The sequence below is a fragment of the Podarcis liolepis genome (genome assembly GCF_965112155.1).
Source record: "Podarcis liolepis genome assembly, chromosome: 8".
In the NCBI taxonomy this organism is placed as follows: Eukaryota; Metazoa; Chordata; class Lepidosauria; order Squamata; family Lacertidae; genus Podarcis; species Podarcis liolepis.
In genome coordinates, this window is record NC_139560.1 from 11,023,492 (window position 1) to 11,048,111 (window position 24,620).

At 41.5% G+C, this 24,620-nt stretch overlaps 1 protein-coding gene across 5 annotated transcripts in view; it reads left to right on the forward strand.

Annotated features, from left to right (window-relative positions):
• DNAAF11 (dynein axonemal assembly factor 11) overlaps window positions 1-24,361 on the forward strand; it is a 35,581-nt gene extending 11,220 nt beyond the window's left edge. For 2 of the 5 annotated variants that reach the window (XM_083516821.1, XM_083516822.1), the window contains exons 7-12: window positions 1,394-1,471; window positions 3,255-3,320; window positions 4,096-4,165; window positions 5,429-5,524; window positions 13,603-13,688; window positions 24,045-24,361. In XM_083516821.1, the coding sequence (XP_083372947.1) occupies window positions 1,394-1,471; window positions 3,255-3,320; window positions 4,096-4,165; window positions 5,429-5,524; window positions 13,603-13,688; window positions 24,045-24,225 (577 nt within the window). In that variant the 3' untranslated portion in view covers window positions 24,226-24,361. Of the gene's footprint in view, window positions 1-1,393; window positions 1,472-3,254; window positions 3,321-4,095; window positions 4,166-5,428; window positions 5,525-13,602; window positions 13,689-17,759; window positions 18,210-19,401; window positions 19,490-24,044 lie in introns of those variants that run through there. The other 3 variants (XM_083516823.1, XM_083516824.1, XM_083516825.1) reach the window with 3 other exon arrangements.
• Window positions 24,362-24,620: the final 259 nt, after the last annotated feature.

Genomic DNA, 24,620 nt, shown 5'->3' on the forward strand with positions numbered 1-24,620 from the left:
CATTCACCTGCAGAGGTTATAGCCAGGGCTGCTGCAATAAACAGCTGTGCAAGCCTTTGTGAGGCAGAGATGTGAGAGGGCACCAGGAGGGAGGGAAGGAAAGAGGGACAGAGGCCAGTGTTGTCCGCGGCACCCATGACCATCATTCAAGTCACCCCAGGGTGTCATGGCACACAGGTTGAAAACCACTGCCTTAATAGATTGGGACCAGTTTACTTGCGGGATTGCTTCGCCCCATATATGACCACTTGGTCACTTTGATCTGCAGAACTGGCACTGTTATAAGTGCTACATACTTATCATTCCTCACCTGTAAGAAATCAGTCTTTAAGTGTGGCAAAACCTATGCTTTGGAACCTATCCTTTCCTCTTGAAATCAGGCAGGCATTTTCACTGTACTTTTGCAGACCCATTGTACAAAATATATGTTTGTGATACACTCTCCCCATGGGAGGGTATAAGCCTTTCAGTTTCAAAAAACAGTGACTTAAGTATATGGGGTACAGTGGTACCTCTAGTTGTGTACTTAATCCGTTTTGGGGTGCCATTCGCACCTGCCTCTTCCGCGCATGTGTGCAGCGCGATTGAGCGCTTCTGTGCATGCACGAAGCGCACAGATCGCTTCTGCACATGCGCGTGTGGCAAACCCGGAAGTAAACACTTCCGGGTTTGCCGTGTTCGAAAGCTGAAAGTCCGTAAGGAGCTGAATGCAACTAGAGGTACCACTGTATATTCCAATATGCTTATATTTTGTTAAGGGCAGGAGGGGAAGATTTTGCAGAGAGATTGGGGATTAGACGCTTGCAGTTCTGTTTGCGGAATGTTTGCTGGCTCCAGTGCTCATGAAGAAACAGCTACCATCTCTACATTAGAATCCGTTGCGATAACCATACATGACTTGCTTTCAAAGTACCATGGAGAGCTCCTCTTTTTAAGGTTCCAATGCATGCAGTGAAATCAGCACTCCTTCTTTACAATATTATCCATGCACCATGTTCAAATAGCAGGGGTACAGGCACCTTGGTTATAAGTATACTCCTTTGGGAGTAAGTTTCATTAAAATTAGGTGCTTAAGACTAGCATTGACAGAGCAGTTATTTGGAAACAGCATAAGATCCTTCTGTTTGGACTGGCATTTATTATCCAAGAACTGAGCCAATTGGGGGATGACAACATAACTGACTGCGGTTTTAACTTTATTTGCATTTCTAAAGTAGAGTAACATGCCAGGTGTCCTCCTTGCATTAAGCAAATGTTTTTGTGTTTTATTTAAAAGCCCAAAAATCTTTCTCTTGTCTTCCCATTTCTGTCTTGGTTACCTCGCAGAAAGGATGAGAAAGAGAGAAAAAAACAATAAAATACTGAAAATCCTTTCCTCATTTTTCTTTGTTAGAGAGCAAACCAAGAAAGAGAAACCACCGAGGACTTTAATCACTCCAGAAGGAAGAGTTCTGAATATAAATGAACCTAAGTATGTAAGGAGAAATGATCACTTGGGTTGTGTGGCCTTTTAGTGATGGAATTGGTTAAGTTATACACAGTTTTGAGAATTTACCAGAATCTGTCTCATGATATAAATGTATATGCACATATGAATTTTCCATATTTCCCCAAATCCATATGCTGTATACACTTGTTTCAAGGTATGGAGAATTTTTGAATAGACATCAAGACCCCACACTTAGGTTCCTCCAATGCCTTAGGTAGGATTTCCACATTAAAGACGATCTGGCCTTTGCTGCTTTTCTTTATTCAGATCAAGTAAGTTACAAAGAGAATGAATAAATCTTCTGCGTACCTGAGTGCCATGAGAAGAAAGAAGAATAGTGGCAGGAAGGAAATATTGATGTTTACCTACAGTGTCTCACAAGAAACGCACCGTTTTATCGATGTCTCTGCTTTGCTGTAAAAATGTGTTGACAGCTGTACAAAAATAGGAGTAGCTTGCTTGTGTGAAGACGTCAAGTGTGTAATATCTTAAAATGTTGTGTTGACAGATCGGAATTATGGTTCTGGGAGCTACAGACATATTGAAGAAAGCTCTAGAGCCCCAGAGACTCGTGTTGTCAATAGTTACTGAATGATATGTACTATCGCCTTCTTTCAATGGATTCATATTGAGGGCCAGATTTTTATAAACTGTTAAGCAGGTTTGTGAGAAGCAGTAATATCCCCCCCACCCAGTGCAACTCAGTTTCACAATGTCATTTTAATGCAGAGATGATTTAATGCATTTTAATGCTCTCTTTGGCCCTTCTATTTGCTGGTCTACAATTGTTCCTGGCCAGTGGACATGGAGGCTGAGGCTGATTTGAGTTGGAGTCCAATAAGATGGTTCCCCATCCCAGTTTGAATGCATATGAAAAATGTTGGATTGGTGAGATCGAATTATACCAAGGTTATTATAACTCTTAGCCTTTAAATAGCACTTTGGAGCATTCCAAAGGTTTTACAAATGGTGGGCAATATCCAACAGTGTAGCTCCATTTGTGCAGAGATTTCTCTTTGTGCCATGCAACTTCCCCTCCCTCTTCTCTCCCTGTGTGCCCTTCCTAAATGTGCTCTGGAGCATTAGGGGAACCTTTCCAGAACAGATTTAGGGGGCATGTGGGGATTGCTTGAGGAGAAGGAAGGGAAGCTCCATTGCACAGCCAAAAGTCCTTGACTTTTGTCAGATACTGCCCATTATATTAGCTTACATTGCAGATCAGGGGTTGAGACTAAGAAAATAATGGCTTCCCTAAGGCTATCAAGAGGCAAGAACAGTTTTTTTTAAAAAAATTATCAGTCAGAGTAGACCAAAATGGGCAGATTCGTATGTTCCTATCCCAAATACTTGTATCATCTTATATACTGATTTTCTCAATGGTTTGCTCAAGGATTTCAGTTTGTAGAATAATGCATAGCTCAGTAAAGCTTGTTGAAATAATGGGACCTGGAAAGCACTTTGCAAAACAAATTCTATTCCTGATAGAAGAATAATGTTCGACCATCACCCCTTCTTGTTAGTTTTTGGCCAGCAGGTGTCTCTCTTCCAGCACTGATATATAGCTTTGAATTAAACTGACCTCGTGTCACTCATAAGCAATAAACCAGAGCACAGTTTGTGTGATATTCTGTAGGATTCTGCAGATATGTTAAAAGAAAGAAGTATGTCTTTGTTAATGTTAAATCTAAAGCAACTAGCAGTTGAAGTCTGCACATTGTTTCTTTCAGTTCTAGTAATGTGCAAATCTTTTTGCTATTATTGCTAGGCTTCCTTTCTCTTTAAAAGATGATGAAGCAAACAACCAATTCATCCTGGATCTTGCTGTATACAGGTCAGAAAAAAATCACTATATTTGCACTGCTGCTGTGCCTGCTTTTGGACACTGCTGAATGTTATTAGTTACTCAACTGTTGGCTTTCCATTCATACTTTCATATGCACAGTGGATGGTTTTAGATTGGCTATGTGAAGCAGCAAATATTATATTGCACATGTTTGCCTGTTTGTTTTCCGTAACTGGGCCAAATACCAGTGTTGTGGGAGAAGGGAGAGTTTTGACATCAAGGAAAATGCTTCAGGGCAGACCATTAGCACACTCACACAAGCCTCAACCCGAGTCATGCTCCCCCAAGGCTGCTTTAAAAAAACGAAATAAAGAGATGGGCGATCTGACGGCATCTCATCTACTTTGGCCCTTAGTGCAAAGGTACTGAACTGGATTTCATTTGCAGGTTTGATGCAATTTCATTGACCCTTAATACAGACAGGTTTGTTATCTCACTACAACGGTAAACATTCTCACCTGTGGTTTCATGCAAATTGAGACCCAGTCTATGTTGACTGTTGGGTGTGCCTGTATTCTTCTACGGGTGATTTGCTTCTTGGGTTTGAATCTTGTTTCAGTCACTCGAGTGATATCACTGTTCTCTCTCTCCCCTTCCCCTTTGGGTCTGGTCTGAGTAAAAGTGTTGAATTCAACCATGTGACTCTTGGTGTAACATGAGCCACTGTAGGAGGGAACAGAGAGGAGTTTAATCCTCCTAAGGAAGGCTCATAAATTAAGGAACTACTAAACTAAATGGACTCCCTTCCCTCCCCATTTCAAAGACATCTAGACACCTCCCTACTTGATATTGATGTACAGCCTACTTACGTCCGAGTAATGATCAAGGGAAAGGTTAGTATGCTTTGTTGTTACTGCTTTTATTTTATGTTTTTCAGAAGTTTAATTTTGACTCCTTTCCACTTCCTAATACTAGCTCCTTCAACATGTCAATCCTGTACTTGTTCTATGGATGTTATTGGCCTGGTGGGAAGAGTTCTAGAAGGAGTGAAGGAGGAAACCTACTATTGCCTCACCCTTCCAGTTTTATCACTTCAATCTGGGGGACTCAAAGAAAGCCTTTCTTCTCCCTTCAGTTCCTTGTAGGTTTCCACTCTGAGACCCAAGTCTAATGAACCCTGATAGTTTTTGCATCTCATGGTGTCAGTGAAAATGAAATAAGGTGACAGGCACCAAGACACTGTGGCAAGAAAAGGCTTAGTCCGTTTGTTATTTGCCATGCAAAGTTGCATTTGCACTCACTTTCTTGGCTGGAGTATACTTCTTAGCTAACTTTTGGAAAGCAGCTTCACCACACTGCATCAGTTACATTCAGGTGGGATAGCTTAACGTTTGAAATTAGCCATTTTGGGAGTATTATGCAAAAGCAAAATTGGAAGATATATTTAACTGATGATGTAGAAAGGCCCTAAGATGGGGAGTCAAGTTCCCCTTCCATGCCATTTTTGTTCTTGCTAAAGCTTTTATTTGGGATAACTTGAAGTTGAGTTATCACCCTAAGAGCTGTAATATATCATGAATAGAGAGATGGAGCATTTTTAAAAATCCCTGTAGATCTTGCATTTTCTTCATTTTTTGACTTTAAAAATGCCAGTGCTGCTAAGCTAAACATTAGAAGCTGTATTCATAATCACACTACTAAATGCAGGTTAAAAATTACTTTCAGTCTAAAATAGACTAGCATAATTATTCTCATTTAGTTGCCAATATAACCTAAGTACCATGCTATAACCTTCTTTAAAATGTCATACATTTCACTGACAACACTGAAGGCATACGTGTATGTTTGAAGGCACACACACACTCGTCATTACTTGCAACGTAAATGAGGACTGTTTAAGATGCAAATCACCCGTTAGGATTGGTATTAATATATACCACAAGAGAGATTTAAGTCAAAAAAATCCTCTCGGATCAAAGACATGTTATTCATATAACTGCACGTTTTTCTATCTGGGTCACAAATGCTTTATTCTTCCTGATTCATACTTCACATCCCTGTAAACCCACAAAACTAAGTCTGGTAAACTTATGATTTTTGTAGTATCTATATCACAAATGGCGTAGTTACTTGTCTGTGTGTTTTGGGTTTTTCAGGTGTTTCAACTTGTGCTTCCTGCAGAAGTGAAGCCAGATAACAGCGCTGCTAAAAGATCTCAAACAACTGGACATTTGGTTATCAGCCTACCAAAGGTAGGGCAAGATGTTCCTGCGATGCTCAGAATTCAGTTTTGCCTTGGATCTGCTTGCCTGCACATTCTTCTTCCTCTCCCCGTATATTCTGCCCTTGAGGCATTGCAAAACTCAGAGCAAAATGTCCCCCAGAGCACAGTGTTACTGCCAAAGTGGAACAACATCAAACGTAAAGACTGGATAAACAACCTAGCCTCCAAAAAGAGGAAACATGGCAAACTTGAGCCTCAGTTCTGAGTGGACTGCCTCTTCAGTAGAACCTTCAGAGCTAAGCCCATGCTGTCACGATGCTGATTCGATGCCTTGCCTGTCTGCAGGCATTTCAAGGCCTTTTCACAACATAGTCTTTAGGGCAGAGCTTCCCAAACTGTGCGTTGCGACACATTAGTGTGTCGGCTGCAGTGTATAGGTGTGTCACATGACCGCGAACCGCTTCTCCTGGGGCTGGAAAGGGGTTAGTTTAACCTCCAGTTTGCTAGTGAAACTGTATTACCATGTTGTGAAATGGTGCATGTCTAAAAATTGTGTCACCAACATGAAAAGTTTGGAAAGCTCTGCTTTAGGGACTTGAGATCTTGCTCTCTTAAAGAAGCTTTGGCGGAAGCAGTGATACCTTTTAGTAGACTAAGAATGTAGGACGCTGCCTTATAGCAAGTTCAGACTATTTGTACTGGCCTAGTTTTGTCTACTACCCAGCATCCTTTTTCCTGGAAATGACAGGGATTGAACATGGGATGTTCTGCATCCAAGCAAAGCATGTTCTCAGCCGCTGAGCAGAGAGCTCCCCAGGAGCGTCATTTTCCAGATGGATGCGGACCGCAGAGTGGAACTTTGGTCTGCCATTTTATTTAATTATTTTATTGCGTATCATACTTGTAACATGCAATTAAGTGGTTGTGCCTCGTCTTTGGGACACTCTCCCCACGGCAGATAACAGGAGGCACCTTCATTGGTGACATTTAGGTGTTGGGTTAAAAGCTTTTTATTTAATAAGTCTTTTAATTGTGTTACTCTTTTACAGTTTTTTCTGGTTTGTGGGTTTTAATGGCTGCTTAATGCTTGTTCTGATTTTTGCTCTTGTTTTTATTGCCTCAGTTCTCCAGTATCTTCATTGCTGATTTTATTTTATTTTTTGCAGCTTTTCTATACATGAGTTCAGACATGCAAAGTGTTCAATAGATGCCTGAAATCAGTGGTCACCAATGTGGCTGTCCTACTGGTAGTGTTGGACTACAACTCCCATCACCTCTGGACATTGGCTATAACAGCTGGGACTGATGGGATTTGAGTCCAACCTCATTTGGAAGGTACCACGTTGGCCACCCCTGCTTCAGCAACAAATGATTTCTTATTTTATTTTCTCGTGTGGGTATTTTAGAACTGGCTGTAATGAAAATTAAATAAAAGCTAAAGTTATGGAAAGCAAAATTTTGCTCCAGTAGCAGGTTGCACAGCTGCAGTTTGTATTCCTGGTCTGGAATAAACACAGAGGCAAAGACAGAGATGGCTGTGTAGCGTTTTAACTGTTCTGATGTTGAAAATTGCTCCCGAGCTGCCTTCGGGACATGTTTTCTTCCCCTTGAGCCATGAATACTTGCAAAGCTAATGCATCAAAATGCTGGCCTTTTCTCCCACATCCCTAAGTTATTAACGGAAGGCATTAGTAAGATAGTGTGTTCCTTCTTTACTTTTTTTTTTACATTTGTTCTTAAATCTTTTTTTAAAATATGACTCCTCTGCTGAGATGTATGTAGCCAGTCTCCTTCAAGTTCATACCATCTGTCTTGTCTTGCTGGGCCTCTCATTAATTCCAATGGTGCATCTGTAATGACAGGTTTGCAGCCTCATCAGTAGCTGGAATTGTGCCTGAAATGTTATTCATCTGACCAAAATCCACTTCTCCAAAACATTCAGAATACACTTAAAATGAATATTTATCACACTTCTAAATCATAGAATTGTAGAGTTGGAAGGGATCTCAACTAGATCATACATAGCAGATGACCATCCAACCTCTGCTTAAAAACCTCTTGTGGGAGTTTGTTCCACTATTGAACAACTCTTACTATTGGGCAGATCTTCCTGATATTTAGTCAGAATCTACTTTCTTGTAACTTGAAGCCATTGGTTCAGGTCCTGTCCTGTGAAGCAGGAGAAAGCAAGTTTATTCCTTTTTCCATGTGGCAGGCCTTCAGATATTTGAAAATGCCTATCATGTCTCCTCTCAGTCTCCTCTTTTCTGGGCTAAACATATCCAGCTCCTTCAAGTGCTCTTCATAAGGCTTGGTTTCCAGACCCTTGATCATCTTGGTTGTCCTCTCTGCACATGTTCCAGCTTCTCAATATCCTTCTTAAATTGTGGCACCCAGAACTGGACACAGTACTCCAGGTGCAGTCTGACCAAGGCTGAGTAGAGCGAGACTATTACTGTTGATGCAGTCTAGAATAGCATTAGCTTTTCTTGCTGCTGCATCACACTGTTGCCTCATGTTCAGCTTGTGGTCTACTAAGTCCCCTAGATCCTTTTCATATGTGCTGCTGGCAATCCAGGTGTCCCCCATCTTATATTTGTGCAGCTGGTTCTTCTTGCCTAAGTGTAGAGATACTATGGATAGCAGCCACATGCCAGTGCAAGTGTGTTCGTAAGTAAACTTCACTGAGAGATTTACCCCCAAGTAACCATGCATAGGACTGCAGCCCACAGGACAGGACAATTGGCAAAGGTGTCTGGGAAGAAAAGTCTACATTGAGGGAGCCTTCACAGAAAAGGCCTTTTCCGCAACTGCCGCTGACTTCACTGCCCGAGAAAGGGCATCCACAGCAGAGATTCATAGTGATCTCTGCAAATGAACAGGCTCATCCAGAAGAATACCTTGATACTTTGGAGGCCTGAGGAGTGACAGGTGAATCTCGACATTTGCAGTGCAGTGATGTACCGCTGCCTTGCTGTGCAATACAGAGAGCTGGTGTGGCATAGGGCTGAAAGTCTGTAACTGTAAAGACAGCCTTGGTCCAAATGTCAACTGCTGCAAACTTAACAAGTTCTGCTAGGGTCTTAGATATCCACCCCTCCCCCCAGTAAAATACTACTTTTTTTTCCAATATGGAACTCAGTCGGTGAATGTTGCCAGGATTGTTACCAGAATAGGGCCATTAAGAAGCAGGAGTGAAGTATCAGCATGCTTTCAAGGTTTGTAGAAGTACAAACAAATTCCAAGCAACCCCTCACAAAAAACAAGCCTAAAAGTCCCAAAATACAGCCAAAAGAGGACTGAGTATGCTAAATAGCCAGGAATGTAGATTGACAGTTGGAAAACGTTAGAATGGGTGGAGAGGAGGAGAGACTATGGAATAATTTATCTGGAGGGAACGGCCGGCTAGAACCGTGAACTGGAGCACTCCTTTTAGGAGGAATGATGTACTGCAACATTTTGTTGCTTGTGTCATTTGCAAAGAATAATGCCAATCTACCTTACAGAGTTGATGCGTGTCTTACAAGTATGTAACGTGTACTGAACTCTCAATTGCGCCATACAAATATGTGTCAAACCCAGTGTCTGGAAAGGAACCTTCGCTACGTTCAAAGCTGGTCTTCTTGGCAAGCCTTTGCAAAAGTGTAGGGTCTCATATGTATTCACTACACATATCTGAGGACTCTGGATCTATGGTCATCCAAAGTGCACATGCAGCACAAGAATAGTAATTCCTCAATTGTATTGATTCATAAGCATCCTGTTTGAAAGTTCTTACATCTCAGTGCAAGGCCTACATTGGATAGCTTGTTAATTTTGCAAAACTCCAGCTTTTCAGAACTTGCAGTCCTTTAAAAAAATAATAAAATATTGCCTTTCTAGTGACCTTGTGGTAGCAAAGATCCTGAAGAGAATAAATTTCTGCGTCAAGTAAATGAAAGCATTTCATGTTCCCGGACACACTTTTATTAAGTCTGAAAATTAATGTACTTCCTTCTTCCAAAGCAAGTAATAAGGGCAGCAAAAGGTTTTAGACAAATAGAACAGGACATTTTTCATCACAAAGCTAACCAAAAGGGAGACTTTCAAGTTTTTGCATAGGGTGGGTTTCCATAGACATTTTATGCTTCACAAAGTCAATGCAAGTTGGCTTCCTGAGTTATGTATGTACTCTGCTGGTCCACTTCAACCCACTTTTCAAAGTATTATATAAGTGTGCTGAGTTGAGATTGAAAAATGCATTGGTCCGTTGTGGTATGGAAAGGTGAAAGTACATAAAGGATTCACAAACCACATAATTAAGAAAAAATGTATAGAGTATGGGATGAATATAAAAATTTATTGGAGAAAGAAACACCACTTTGGCTTTCACCATTGGAAGACATAGTGGTAAAGAAAAAGAATATGATGGAAGGTTGGGCAACTTATAGAAATTTATTAAGAGAAGACGGAGGAGAGTTTAAATTAAAAGAATTTAAGGAATTATCAGAAATGTTAACAACATGGATGCAATATCATCGCTTGAACAAAATATTTAAGACAGATAGGAAACAAGGGTTTGGTGAACAAATATCACAATTGAAGAGAGACCTGTTGGAATGTAATGTTAAAGTGCTGTCTAAAATGTATAAGATATTATTGGAATGGGAGACAAAGGATGAGCAAGTAAAATCTTCAGTAATACGTTGGGCAATAGATATTTGTTATAATATAGACATGGAAGCATGGGAACGATTGTGGAATATGGATATAAAATTTAAGAGAAAATCATGAAAATGTTATATAGATGGTATCTAACACCTAGTAGATTGGCAAAAATTTATAAATCAAAATCGAGTAAGTGTTGGAAATGCAAAGAAAAAGAAGATATGTGGCAGTCTTGTAGTAAGGTTAAAGCTTCCTGGGAAATGATGTATAATGAATTGAAAAAGATATTTAAGATAACATTTGTTTAAAAACAACAACACAGAAGCTTTTCTCTTGGGAATTATAGATGTAGAACTACTCAAACAGTATAGGAATTTATTTATGTACGCAACTACAGCTGCAAGAATGTTATTTGCCCAAAAATGGAAAGAAGAAGTCCTGACAAGAGATGAATGGATACAAAAACTTATGGATTATGCAGAAATGGCAAAACTTACCAGAAGAATAAGAAATCAAGATTTCAGCAGCATCAGGTCTGCTAGCGTTGTTGTTTTTCATTTTGTTAATAGCTATACACAACTCTCTCAGATTTGGAGATACTGCATGCTTATCTCTAATCTCATCTCTAATCAGCTGCCCAGATAAATTTGTGACCATCCTTCAGCTCCTCCATGATAATATGACAGCAACAATTGCAGATTACAGTGGCTCTTAAAAGTGAGCCATTCACAGTTGAATCAGGTGTTAAACAGGGTTGTGTTATTGCCCCAACTCTATTAGTTTAGTTGCCGTGATCCTACACATTGTCAAAGGGAAAGTCCCCCCCGAAGAAGAAATTATATATTGAACAGATGGAAAGCTCTTTAACTTGAGTAGGCTGAAAGCAAAGACTGAGGTTACCATAACTTCCGTCATAGAGCTTCAACATGCTGATGACAACATAGTGTGCACACACTCAGAGGATGAGCTCCAAACCATTCTAAATAGCTTTGCAGAAGCTTACGAAAAGCTTGGCCTATTGCTCAATATCCAAAAAACCAAAGTACTGCACCAACAAGCACAAAACAATGCCCCTGCAGCGCCACAAGTCCAACTTAATGGTGTAACATTGGAAAATGTCGATGACATCTCCTACCTGGGCAGCTGTTTTTCCACAAGGGCCGACATTGATATCAAAATCCAGCATCACCTGAAATCAGCGAGTGCAGCTTTCTCCCTATTGAAGTGCAAAGTGTTGGAGGATCGGGACACTCACAAGGAAGCCAAAATGCTTATTTACAAAGTTGTTGTACTACCAACCTTACTGTATGCTTGTGAAACATGGACCACTTATAAATGCCATCTCCAACTCCTCTAAAGATTCCATCAGTGGTGTCTCTGAAAAAAATGTTGGAAAAACAGGTGAACTAGTGCCAGTGTGCTGGAAGAAGCAAAGATCACCAGTGTTGAAGCAATGATTCTTCAACATCAACTTCATTGTACTGGTCACGTTGTGCGGATTCCTGATGATCGTCTTCCAAAGCAACTACTCTATTCTGAACTTAAAAATGGAAAGCGTAATGCTGGTGGTCAACAAAAGAGGTTTAAAGCCTCTCTCAAGGCAAATCTAAAAAAAATGTAGTATAAACACCAACAATTGGGAAACACTGGTCTGCGAGTGCTCCAATTGGAAAACAGCTTTTACCAAAGGTGTCATGGACTATGAAGATGCTCAAGCTAAGGACGCAAGGGAGTAACATGCTAAGAGGAAGACACGTTTGGCAAATCCTCACCATAATCAACTCCCACCTGGAAACCTATGTCCCCACTGTGGAAGGACTTGTGGATCCAGAATTGGCCTCCACAGACTCCCTATCAAGACTGTGTTGATGGAAGACATTCTTACTCAGCGACGAGTGATCACCAAAGAAGATTTGTAAGAATTACCCCAAACAAAGGAGCTGATGAATCTGTAGTGAATCTGTACAGAATCACTATGAGGGAAATGCATGAGCAGCACTGCAGAGTTGCAGCCTTCTTTGTTTCTGACACCAGATGCCCAGTTGATGACAAAGGAAAACATAAAAAATGAAGATAAATGTCTCCTAGCAACATCAGCTTTCACAGCTGTCCAGGTTTATCATCCAAAAAAGCAAAGTTCAGCAGATGCATTGGTAAGAAGTGTTGCCGTACCCATCTTTTGATCAAATTCTTAAGGAGGCTTGCAATGGATTGCAGTGATTTAAATAAAACAAGAACCAGCACATACACAGATAACCCAGCAGCCCTTAGTTTTCCGGCTGATGGATGGGGCCAGAGTGTGCAGTTCCCACTGGGAAACCAGTTGTAGTACAGAGTTACTCCTGGCTGGGATGGGGGGAATCAGCTCTCAGCAGCTTCTCCTTCTCTGTCTGATGAAGAGGACTAGGTTGGTCTTGACCTTGCCATGATATTCTTCCTGAGAGGCATGGATTTTGACTTCCCAGTGGTTTGTGGTCCTCTGGCTGATGGGAGTGGCTGGCCAGAATGTAGGTCTGTTCTGCTTAGCATCCCTAGGACAACTTGGAGCCCAGTGTTCCTTCTAGCAGAGAGGGGGAAGCAAGCTTCCTATGTTTGCTTCCCTGCTGGCTGAAGGTTGGGCTAGACTTCCTCTAGCCATGCTGTTCTTCCTTGGAGGTAGAAGATGTGATCTCCCAGTAGATCTTTGACCTCTGATGGATGGGACCAGAGTATGCTTTCTCACAGTTCTGCAATACTAGGCAAACTAATAGGCAAATTTATTGGGCTTCAGATGCCATTAATAAATATCTAAAAATTAATGGCAGTTGAACTCTGAAAACCCAAACCTATAATTTATAACAAAAATATACAGTTTCCACCATCAAATTGAATGATCATTGACATGCTGGTGCTCTATAATTCTGGGAACATTTTGTCCAGATGTCTTCAGGATTTGCATAAAATGTTACTCAACTTGGAAGTCCAGAACAGTTTTTGCATTAGACTCAGAACATAAATAGCTTATTCTTTATCAAATACACAATCTAGCCAAAGTGGAGCACCTCTATGTCTCACTAATTTAAGTAAGAGAGAGAGTGAAGCATAGGCATAATTCTGCCATTAAAATCATTGGGTTTTAGATGTGCTTAACTTTGGCTGCATTGTGCTCCTTGATTTGTGAAGAATACAGAAGGTTTGGACCTCATTCTTTCTGAATCATTGTCTGCTTTAGGCAGCAAATATAAGTGTGTGTGTGTATGTGTGTTTGTGTGTGTGCACACACACCCTTTATTCAGAAGATTTTATTTATTTTCAGTGCCTGGAGCTGAACTGTGATAATTTGTACTCCTTAACCTTGATGTTCAGATACGGTTGACTGAAATGTTAAATAAACACATTTTACCTAAAGTATTTGTGTTTATAACATTTTCTATCCTACAGAAAAATGCAGTGATGAAACCAATATACTTTTCTTTTCAGGCTAAAGAAATAATTGTGGCTAAGCAAGACGTATCCACTTCTAAGAAACCCTCTGACACCACTAAGCTTCAAAAAAATCTAAGAAGGTAATAGTTATGATTTATACCTCAGTTTTTATACATGCTGCAAATGGGTTTTTCAGTTGCAAGGATATTTCTTCTCATGGAATGCACAGTTGTATGGAATAACAAAAATAAATATTGATTTGTATGAAATAAAGCTTTATATGGTGCCTTGTCCAATGCCTTTATAAACGTCTGCTTTGGTGGCCAACCCGAGAAAGTTCTTACAGCCGCAAGTCAGATTTATTCCATTGACTGTCACTTGGCCTCTTCTACAGCGTTATGAATTGAAGCTCAAATTCTTGATCAAGAAAGGACTTTTCAGGTTCTTCACTCTGCTAAGCGATATTTCCTGGGTGCCTGAACAACTTAGGAAGACACAAGAACTTCCCGACAGTAAGAGCTGTTCGACAGTGGAATTTGCTGCCAAGGAGTGTGGTGGAGTCTCCTTCTTTGGAGGTCTTTAAGCAGAGGCTTGACAACCATATGTCAGGAGTGCTCTGATGGTGTTTCCTGCTTGGCAGGGGGTTGGACTCGATGGCCTTTGTTGTCTATTCCAACTCTATGATTCTATGATCTATTTGAATTCCATCTCATTTAGTTTAGGGCTATTAACGGCTGAAATTTTTGAAGTTATTGATCAATAACACAAGGCAGCATAGGCTCTTATTGGCAAGGAGGAAAGGATGATATTTGTCTTTTGTGTTCTGAACAGAGGTAACATTTTGCTAGTGGACTAGGAAATCTCTGCACTAGATCATGTGTCAGAGAATCATAGGATTGTAGAGTTGGAAGGGATCAGGGAGTCATCTATTCCAACCCTTGGGAATCTTAACACACATCCAATTTGAAACTATGCCTGACCCTGCTTAGCTTTGCAAATGTGCTAGCAGTTTACTTTCTGTATCACTAGCTGGAGAAAGATGAGCGTTAACACTGGGGCTGGAGGGACAGTGCGTAGTGGACCATCTTTTTGGTGAAGGATGGGATAAAAAAACTTTAAAAACAAAATCTACCAGAATCAGAGAATTGTAGATTGTCACCACCATCATTTCTGTGTTTGATACTGGACTCTCTTACGTGTTGCTGAAAGTTTTGTAGGGCACACTCAGTTTCTGTAGGGTACTGGCCAAACTCCCATTGCCTCACATGACCTGACTGCACAGCCAATAATGTCTCCCTCGTCGAACCTGCACCTTGCAGAGAAAAATCAGTAGCTTTTGATTATCTGTCTCTGAAGGAGATTGACCATCATTATGGATCTTCTCACCAAGGAACTGAAATAAATAAATGAGGAAGTCCAGGATCCTTGGAACCCAGGTTGAGAACCACTGCTTAGGCAAATGCCTTGTGGGGAAGTGATTTGATAACTGTTTAGCTTAGCATTTCTTGTAAAAAAACACCCCTCTGCTAGCCACTTTAGTTCTTCAGGTTTCTCATCCAAAAAAGCAAAGCACAATTGATGAGCTGGTGGGGAATATTGTTGTGGGGACTGCACCAGGAGCTTCATATCTCTCTCTCTCTCTCTCTCTCTCTCTCTCTCACACACACACACACACACACACACACACAAACACACAGAGGATTCTTGTAAAGCAGACTGGGTGATTCCTGTGGGAGTCAGTCTTAAGAGCCTTACCTTCAGGGTGGTGCTGACCCAATTGCTTCTTTGCAAAGTCAAGCCTCTCCTCTTGGAGTTAGTTACAAGGGCTTTGAAGAATAAAATTTATAGGAGCAAATGTTCAGCCTGATGCTGCATGGACAGCTTAACATGGATTGGAAGATCTGGCAGTGGGAGCTTGGCTACTTAACAGATCGCATAGAAGTTTCCTCAAATCCAGAGGTGGATGCTGGAACGGATGGAATCAGAGAAATGTAAAGTTGCAAGGGGCCACTAGGAACTTCTAGTCCACCCCCTGCAATGCAAGAATATCTTGCCCAATGTGCGGCTTGAATCCATGACTCAGAGACTAAGAGTCTCATGCTCCATCTTCTGATGGAGAAGATACCCCTGCGATTCATTTTGGCCTTTTCCAAGGACCGATTCAATTGTGTGATTAGCTCTGCCCTGTGGAACTCCTTGCCAGTAGAAGTCCCAGTAGAATTCATCCCTGCCTTTTTTTTTATAAAGTCTTTTAAAAGCAGTCTTGTTCAGACAGGCCTTTGGAATGTTATTTTTAAAAAACAACAACCAAACAACTAGTATTTATTGATGTTTTCATTGATGTTCACATTATATTTTTATGTTGTACATCACTTTGTTATATTTTTATGAAAGTGCAGTAGATATCTAAATAAATAAATAAATAAATAATCCCTTTTATCGTTGCTCCATTTTAGCAAGGACAGTTCCTAAACATGTCAAAGAGTTGGCGTGAATCTCACCCTCCAGTAGCCTGAGAGCCTCCAGTAGGAACACGGGCAGATTTTTAAAAACTTTAATTAATCATATTTATGACATGTACTGAGCTTAGGGAACAAGGTGACCTAGACAACATGAATTGTGACTAAGACCTTGTTTCCCATGATTGATGTCTTCCTCTAAATAATACTTGTAAAGGCATGTTCTTCCCGATCAGGTCCTGATTTTGAAAGTCATAGGTGTCCTTGCACTTCCAGTTCAATGGATGTTCTTCAATGGATGTTCTTCAGACTGCTGCTTGATTACAAGAGTCAGACAGGCTCTTGGAAACTCATATCATATGTCTCTGTCTTAAATATCTATTTTGCTTGTGTAACAACTATACTAAGACCTTTTCAAAGACCTAGATGGGAGCCTAGTCCTGTCTTCATCTGCTAGTAAACACTGCCAGTCAAACTACTGTGCTTATATGTACAGATAGATATACCAAGTCAGGCAAGATTCCTATAAAATCAAATGGGGGGGGGGGGAGAGAAAGAGAGCACAAATTCTGGGCCTGAACTGGCATGTCTGCTCGTGCTGTCGGCTTGTAATCTTTTTATGGTCTCATGATTACTCTCAGTTAATAGCAATAACCTCACTGGGTGTAAAGACGAATGAGAATGACTGTAAAGCACTTAGAGGTATTAAGATCGCTACATAAATGGCAAGAACCGCAAAGCACTAACATTTCATAAATGATATCATTTAAATAATAGTGTAGATTTAATGAGAGGCTGTGGCTTATACAAAATCCAGCATTTCATAGACTTCAGCTCCGACAAATTCTCCAGGGACTGCAATGGCAACCTGTTGCATTTGGGGAACAATTCAAATTATCCGTTGGAGGTTAGCCATAGCTGAATTCTGGGTTCAGTTCCCAGCATCTCCAGTTAAATTATCTGTGTCTCAGGTCTTCAGAGGCTCTATAATACTGAATGCTGGAAAAGTTGTGCCGATGGTCTCACAGTAGAAGGTAGCAGCTTCACATAGCTGAAATATATTTTGAAATATAAATTATCTGCATATCGAGGAAACAGATTCTCTCTTCCCCATGATATCACAACCATAATTATCATCTGCTTACAGGCAGATAAACAAATTAAGGGGGATGAGACCCAAGGGAGAAGGACTTGCATAGAGAAAAAACCATACATTGTCACTGCAAACTTAGGACCCTCCTTCTCCAAGGAATTAGACCTCCCTCTCTGAGAATGGAGAAAATGAGTTCCAACCTCAGAGAGGAAGATCTGATGTTAGCTTCTGCCTCTCCACTGTCCTAGCAGTTTGTACTCCATAGAGCAGAAAACTGGGTCCACTAGGAACACATTAGGGGCATGCCAGGGGAGGACATGGTGAAGGCTTAGATCTGAAGGATCCAGTGACTTTTCAGTCCCCCAACATGCCCCCAAACTGGAGATTGAATTACTCCAGCCCTGGAGCTGGTGTAGCTCACAACTGTTTTATCTCCTCCCCACTAAGGAAAGACAAAACAGGAAGCAGGACAGAGAATTGCAAAGCACCCTCGTTTCTTCCCTGCCACAATGCAGCAGATAGACTGCTTTCTGTTTCCTCCAAGGCCAGTTTTAGTATTACATGGTAAATGCCCTTTTCAATTAATATTCTATCACAATATTAAAGAGTGGTCAAGAACATTATTTTGGTGATCTATCTAAATTTTCATGATCTTCTAGGCAGGCCAGGACGACAGAACCTAGCACCTTCATTTTCACATGATAATGAAGAAACAATCATGGACCTCACTTTCTTTTTAATACGGAGAGAGTGGAGATGCCCTGCTCAGAACATCATTACAGTGGTACCTGGGGTTACAGACGCTTCAGGTTACAGACGCTTCAGGTTACAGACTCTGCTAACCCAAAAATAGTACCTTGGGTTAAGAACTTGGCTTCAGGATGAGAACAGAAATCGCGCAGCGGGAGGCCCCATTAGCTAAAGTGGTACCTCAGATTAAGAACAGTTTCAGGTTAAGAACGGACCTCCAGAACGAATTAAGTTCTTAACCAGAGGTACCACCGTATTCGTCAATGGATTTTCACTAAGTATCCCACAAGGTTCTGTGGGGAAAGGACAGAACTTGCAAGAAGATGTTTGAATTTCTTGAGGCTAGGGAAGAACTTCTTTTTCAAGAAAAGACTCTCTTTTCTCCTCAGGAGGTTTGCAGGTAAAGGAAATATATTTCAACGTTGTTGAAGGCATGAGAACAGAAGCCAATCGAGAGTTCCGGTCTTCTTCAAGTAGGAGAGGAAAATCAGGCTGTTCCCAGCTGGGGGATACCACTGTTCTTTGGAAAGATGTGTGATGGTCTTTGAATGCTGCCCCCTTCCCAATACCTGGCATGCTAAGAGAAAAAGCTTGGCTCTGAGCTTCCAGGTGCTTGATATATAACACCTCAGAAGTGCTGATGTTTAAAGACTAGATGTTCCAGCAGGCTGCTCATGTCTGCAACGAGGCAAAAAATTCAGGCTGGTTTGAGAGGTGGCTAGTAAACCCAGGTGTCGTTGCAATTCAGTGGCAGGTGATGTGGCCTGATTTTGTAATCACAAAATCAGTTAGCCTGACCATTTTTTTTGGGGGGGGGCAGCTGACACCTTTTTGTGTCTGGTGTGTGGGCCGTCAAGGCTGCAGTGGGGAATCAATGGCAGACACCAAGCCGAAGTGCTGAGCTTGGAAGTCTTTCAAGAGGAGGTTGACTGGGACACCCAAAAGATTTCAGAAGGAGAAACAAACCATCAGGGAAAGTGTGTGTGTGTGTGTGTGTGTGTGTGTGTGTGTATTCCCTTTAGGGGTTCAGTGTTGAGGCTCAGACTTTATTCAGTCCAGAAAGCCTGTGAAAGCATATCCATTAGAAGAAGAAGAGGAAGAAGAGGAGGAGTTTGGAATTGATATCCCGCTTTATCACTACCCGAAGGAGTCTCAAAGCGGCTCACATTCTCCTTTCCCTTCCTCCCCCACAACAAACACTCTGTGAGGTGAGTGGGGCTGAGAGAATTCAAAGAAGTGTGACTAGCCCAAAGTCACCCAGCAGCTGCATGGGGAGAAGCAGAGACACGAACCCGGTTCACCAGATTACGAGTCTACCGCTCTTAACCACTACACCACACTGGCTTAGTAGACATGCCACAGCAGGCCCATTCCAGACAATTATATTGCAGTACTTTGGTACGTCCAGAATTTCCTTGGGCAGTGGGGGATGGGATGGGGGACGATTGCAGTTCCTTCCACGAGACTTTGTAGTACCCAGCATCATCTTCCCATGTTTTAAAAGGGCTTGAACTTCTGAGCATCGTAAAGCTTCCAGTAATCTTTTCGAAGGAAATTACCTGAGCCTGGAGGTCTGAATTACGACCGGCAATGAACATTGCTGCTTTTGACTTTGTGTGCTTTCTGCGTCTCCAGAATTGTGTGTATTTAATGTAATAACAGAGATAAGTACGTATATTGTGGAACAAAGTAGAACCCAATTCAGTTTCCCTGAGCGATGTTTCAAGTGGCTATAAAGCATTGTGGCCCTTTTCACTGTGGTCTTCTGGCACCATTTCTAGATGATGGACAGAAGCTCCATCGTGAGGCAAGAAGAGCGTTGGGATGGTGTCTTTTATTTTGCTGCTGCTGTTACAGATAATAAATTCTCTTGCCCTTGGAATCCTCTCTCACCTCTGTTTTTCATAACTTAGAACATGTTCACATTTACAAAAGAAAAAGTAGGAGGTAAACTATTGGAGGCGGCAAACCCCTTGTCTATTTGGTCTTATCTATATGTATATATGTATGTATGTAATTTCAAATAATCTGTATTGGAATGGCAGTGAGAAAGATGAACATGCAAGGCGCTTGTAGATATGGCTCATATATGGCTGGGCTGCCTTTACTCATGAAAGGGAGCAGGTGGCGCTATGGTCTAAACCACTGAGCCTCTTTGGCTTGCTGATTGGAAGATTGGTGGTTCGAATCCACACTATGGGGTGAGCTCCTGTTGCTCTGTCCCAGCTCCTGCCAACCTAGCAGTTTGAAAGCACACCAGTGCAAGTAGATGAATAGGTACTACTGCGGCAGAAAGGTAAACAGTGTTTCCATGTGCTCTGGCTTCTGTCACGGTGTCCTGTTGTGCCAGAAGCCGATTAGTCATGCTGGTCACATGACCCGGAAAGCTGTCTGTGAACAAATGCCGGCTCCCTTAGCCTGAAAGTGAGATGAGTCCCCCAACCCCATAATTGCCTTTGACTGGACTTAACCATCCAGGGGTCCTTTACCCTTTTTACCTTTACCTTTTACTCATAAATACTTTTCTTTCATATTTGTGTTAATATTAGGCATTCCTATCCCAGTCCCACCTTTTAATCCTGTGACTTCACAAGGGAGGTGCCAGGCTTTGTCCAAGCTCAAAGACAGCATGCAGATGGGGTCAGATTTGGCAGACATAGGCAGCACTAACTGCAGCTTCTGAACAGACTACATAGCCCTACATGGAATGCTTAACAGTTGTCGATCCCTTAATGTTAGCATCTTCTTATGAGTACAGTGGTACCTTGGGTTAAGAACTTAATTCGTTCTGGAGGTCTGTCCTTGACCTTAAACTGTTCTTAACCTGAGGTACCACTTTAGCTCCTGCTTCCGCTGTGCCGCCACCGTGCAATTTCTGTTCTTATCCCGAAGCAAAGTTCTTAACCTGAGATACTATTTCTGGGTTAGCGGAGGCTGTAACCTGAAGCGTCTGTAACCCGAGGTACCACTGTAGAAGCATTTTTGACGATTCCTACAAATGCAGCCAATCTCTCCTAGTAAAATTGCCTGGGGCGCATGCAGTTGCCAATGCTTCACCAAGCACATTGTCTGTGTTGTCCTCAGGTTAAGAAAAACACTGATCCAAGTAATTGTGATAAGATGCTAAGGACATCCTTGTCTTGGACTCTAGTTAAACTGTGATACCCACATAGGACTGGATAATGATTTCAGATAGTTTGGGGAACTTATGCCCAGACATGGCATAAATTTGTCAGGAATTACCAAACAGCCATTGTGGTTCTCTTCCTACCCCCACACAATTGCTTTCCAGACTTTGCTAAACAACTCTTTCAATTTCTGGTTCCAAAAATTGGAATCAAGAGTTGGTTAAAAGCAATTTGCTTCTCTCTATCGTTTTGGCTTTGCTTGAAGAATTCTGGGGTTGGATGGTTAGTCTAGAATATTAAATTACATGATAGATGCAGAGGTGTGGTTGTAGAGTAAGTGTCTTTAGCGCCTGCCTCAAAGCGACTAATAATCTGAATCAGAATCATAACACATTCTTGCAAATAAGCTGGGAAGACAGCAGTTAATTACCTCTCAGAAATGTCCATTTGTAGTGTGCCTACCGTAATATTAAATCCACTTTATTAAACTTGAACAGCATGAAAGATCTGTACGGCTGAAGTGTGTTCAGCAAAAGAGGGGGATGATTGAGCCTTTCTCACTAAGGGTGAAACTAAACGTGATGTTAATTACATGAATGCAATTAACTTGCAAGTTTCTGTTTTGTTTTTTGTTATGCATTCTGCAAGTAGCTGCTGAGTAGCCTCCAGACTGGGCAAGAGGGTAGGGAGTACTGAGGGGAATTTAGCTTTTTCTGTCCTTGCTGTGGGGTACCAACAAAAATAACTTCTTCGCATCTCCTATTTGCATGCCTAGGAGAATCAGTGGGAGTTTCCCTTGAAATGCAAATACTTTTTAAAGTAGTTTAAATCATAACAATGTGTGAAAAGCACCTAGCTTTCTCCTTTCAGCATTTTGGCCAGTGAATGACCTTTCACAATCCTTCAGTGGAACTTCATGATTGTTTGTTCTTTCTAGATAGAGAGAACAAGCAGTTGTGAAGCTCCGCTGAGCAGTGACTCTGAGAATAAATACATACTGCATCCAGTGGAAGACTTCATTTGTTGTTGCATTTCACTGTGGGCTCTTTGGCTGGAGAGATGCCACAGATAAACAGTCGGCACTGCTAGATAAAATTGAAGTATCAGTGTCATCCAAGGAAAAAGAATGCATAGTTGCTTTTTGAAAAGTGTAAAATTAAGTTCTGTTTGCATGTTCCTGGCATCTATATAACTAATTTTTTAGTTGACCTAGTCAATATGTAACTATTTACATGTCTTGGTGGCCTTTGAATTTGTGCATTTATGGATTTTCTTGACTGCTTTGCATTGCTGTTTTGTCTTTTCTCATTGGTTGCTGTTGCTGACACTGCTGGACAGCTCCCCTAACCTGGCTTGGGATCCTGCATATGGTACTGTGGTCTAAACCACTGAGCCTCTTTGGCTTGCCGATCAGAAGGTTGGCGGTTCGAATCCTCGCGACGGGGTGAGCTCCCGTTACTCTGCCCCATCTCCTGCCAACCTAGCAGTTTGAAAGCATGCCAGTGCAAGTACAGTGGTACCTGGGGTTAAGAACTTAATTCGGTCTGGAGGTCCGTTCTTAACCTGAAACTGTTCTTAACCTGAGGTACCACTTTAGCTAATGGGGCCTCCCGCTGCCACCACACTGCCGCCACACGATTTCTATTCTCATCCTGAAGCAAAGTTCTTAACCCGAGGTACTATTTCTGGGTTAGCAGAGTCTGTAACCTGAAGCGTCTATAACCTGAAGCGTCTGTAACCTGAGGTACCACTGTAGAGGAATAGGTACTGCTGCGGTGGGAAGGTAAATGGAGTTTCCGTGCGCTCTGGTACTCGTCACAGTGTCCTGTTCTCCAGAAGCAGTTTAGTCCTGCTGGCCACATGACCCAGAAAGCTGTCTGTGGACAAACGCTGGCTCCCTCAGCCTGAAAGCGAGATGAGTGGCTACAACCCCATAGTCACCTTTGACTGGACGTGACCGTCCAGGGTTCCTTTACCTTTTACCTTATGCAAGGAGACCATCCTGAAATGTGTGATGTAGTTCGTGTGAGCACCATTTCTGATCACCCCTTTTTTAGTGTTGTTCTTCCGGCAGTAAGTAGTGTGTGGTTATAACAGCAACCGTGTCCTGACTGGCCAGGTGGCAGAAGGGCCAGTTAACTGGGCCAGTTCCATTCTTCCCAGTTACACAGCAAGATGACAACCCAAGGAATGGAACTGTACTGGAGTGGACTGGGACATGCTTCCATATATGTCTAGTCTATTTCACAGCAACTTTGAGTTCATATTCTATGCACCAAGCACTCCATGTACATGATTTCCTTTCTGCATTGGCCCTGACAAATGACAATAGTGAACGCTAATCTGTTGAATGCTGTTTTAATTTTGTTCAGGGGTGAAGGTGGAACTCTTTGCAGGAGACGAGTTTAGGTACTACTGTTTTTTACTGTACAGTTTTGAATCTCATTACTTAACAAAAGGACATAGAAAAGCAGCCAACTGAAATAAGCACGAACTGATATAAACATACCATTCAATTTAAATAGCAACTAATGTTTTGTTTGTTGTCAACAAAAGGTTTAGTTTTTACCACTGCTTTCCAGCATTTTTTGTGTAATTGGGATGTTGAGAAGGATAAATTGCTGGATTGAAGCAAGTGAGATACATCTGCAATGAAAATAATGCATTTAAAATAGGTGCTTTTTCAGAAGCTGGCAAATTATACCTTGATGCATATTCTTGGTGCAAAGTAAGTATCTGGATTAAAATGAGTTTTAAAAATATAAAAACCAGTGTTTGTAGGCCTTCTATGTATTAAATCGTATGTGAGTAAACCTATGAAAACACACAGTTTGACTTGTCCTGGTTTTAGAACCATTCTTGATTTAATATTCTTGATTGTGAAATTGTTGTCTCTGGAGATTTGAGGAAGCTACAGGATGAGTATCTGTCTGTCTTGGATAAAATTGTCCAAATCCTGCTTACGTAGATAAATCTTAGAAGTATTTTCCAAGCGAAATGTCTTCTAGTCCATTTTATGTTAAGATAAAATTATGCATATAACTATTAATATTATTATTATTACAGAAATGAGTGTACAGAGAAGCTGGAAGTGGACCCTAGCAAGTATTCATTCCCTGATGTAGCAAACATTGTCCAGGAAAAGGATCGGATTGGACAAGGACCTGTAAGGCTTCAGCGGCAGAAAACTGTAGATGCGAATAACATGAGCTTTGATGATGACCCAGATGTTCCTCCTTTAATTTGAAAGATTGATATAGAGTTTCTTTTGACTTTAGAACACCATAGACCTGTCTAAAGATAAGTGCCTTGCCTTTTAGCTGATTCCCTTATTCTGTTGTACAAACAAATGGATGTGCTTCTCTATAAACCCATCTACTTCAGCTGTCTCTGGTGGTAATTGAAATCCCTGTCGGAGTGGAGTTCTGCTTTACTAAACAGCACATCAGTTCCAAATTGCACAGGCCTTTTTTCACATACCGTGCTTTGCCAGCATTCTTACATCAACCTTGGAGATGGTGTGAATTGTTTTCAGGGTCTGAGGCAAATCTCTCTCTCTCTTGCATGTACTGAAATTGCCTCAAGACTCAAGGCCAGGCTTGTCCTAAGCGGCTGAGGTGGGGAGGGGGACAGTAGGCAAAG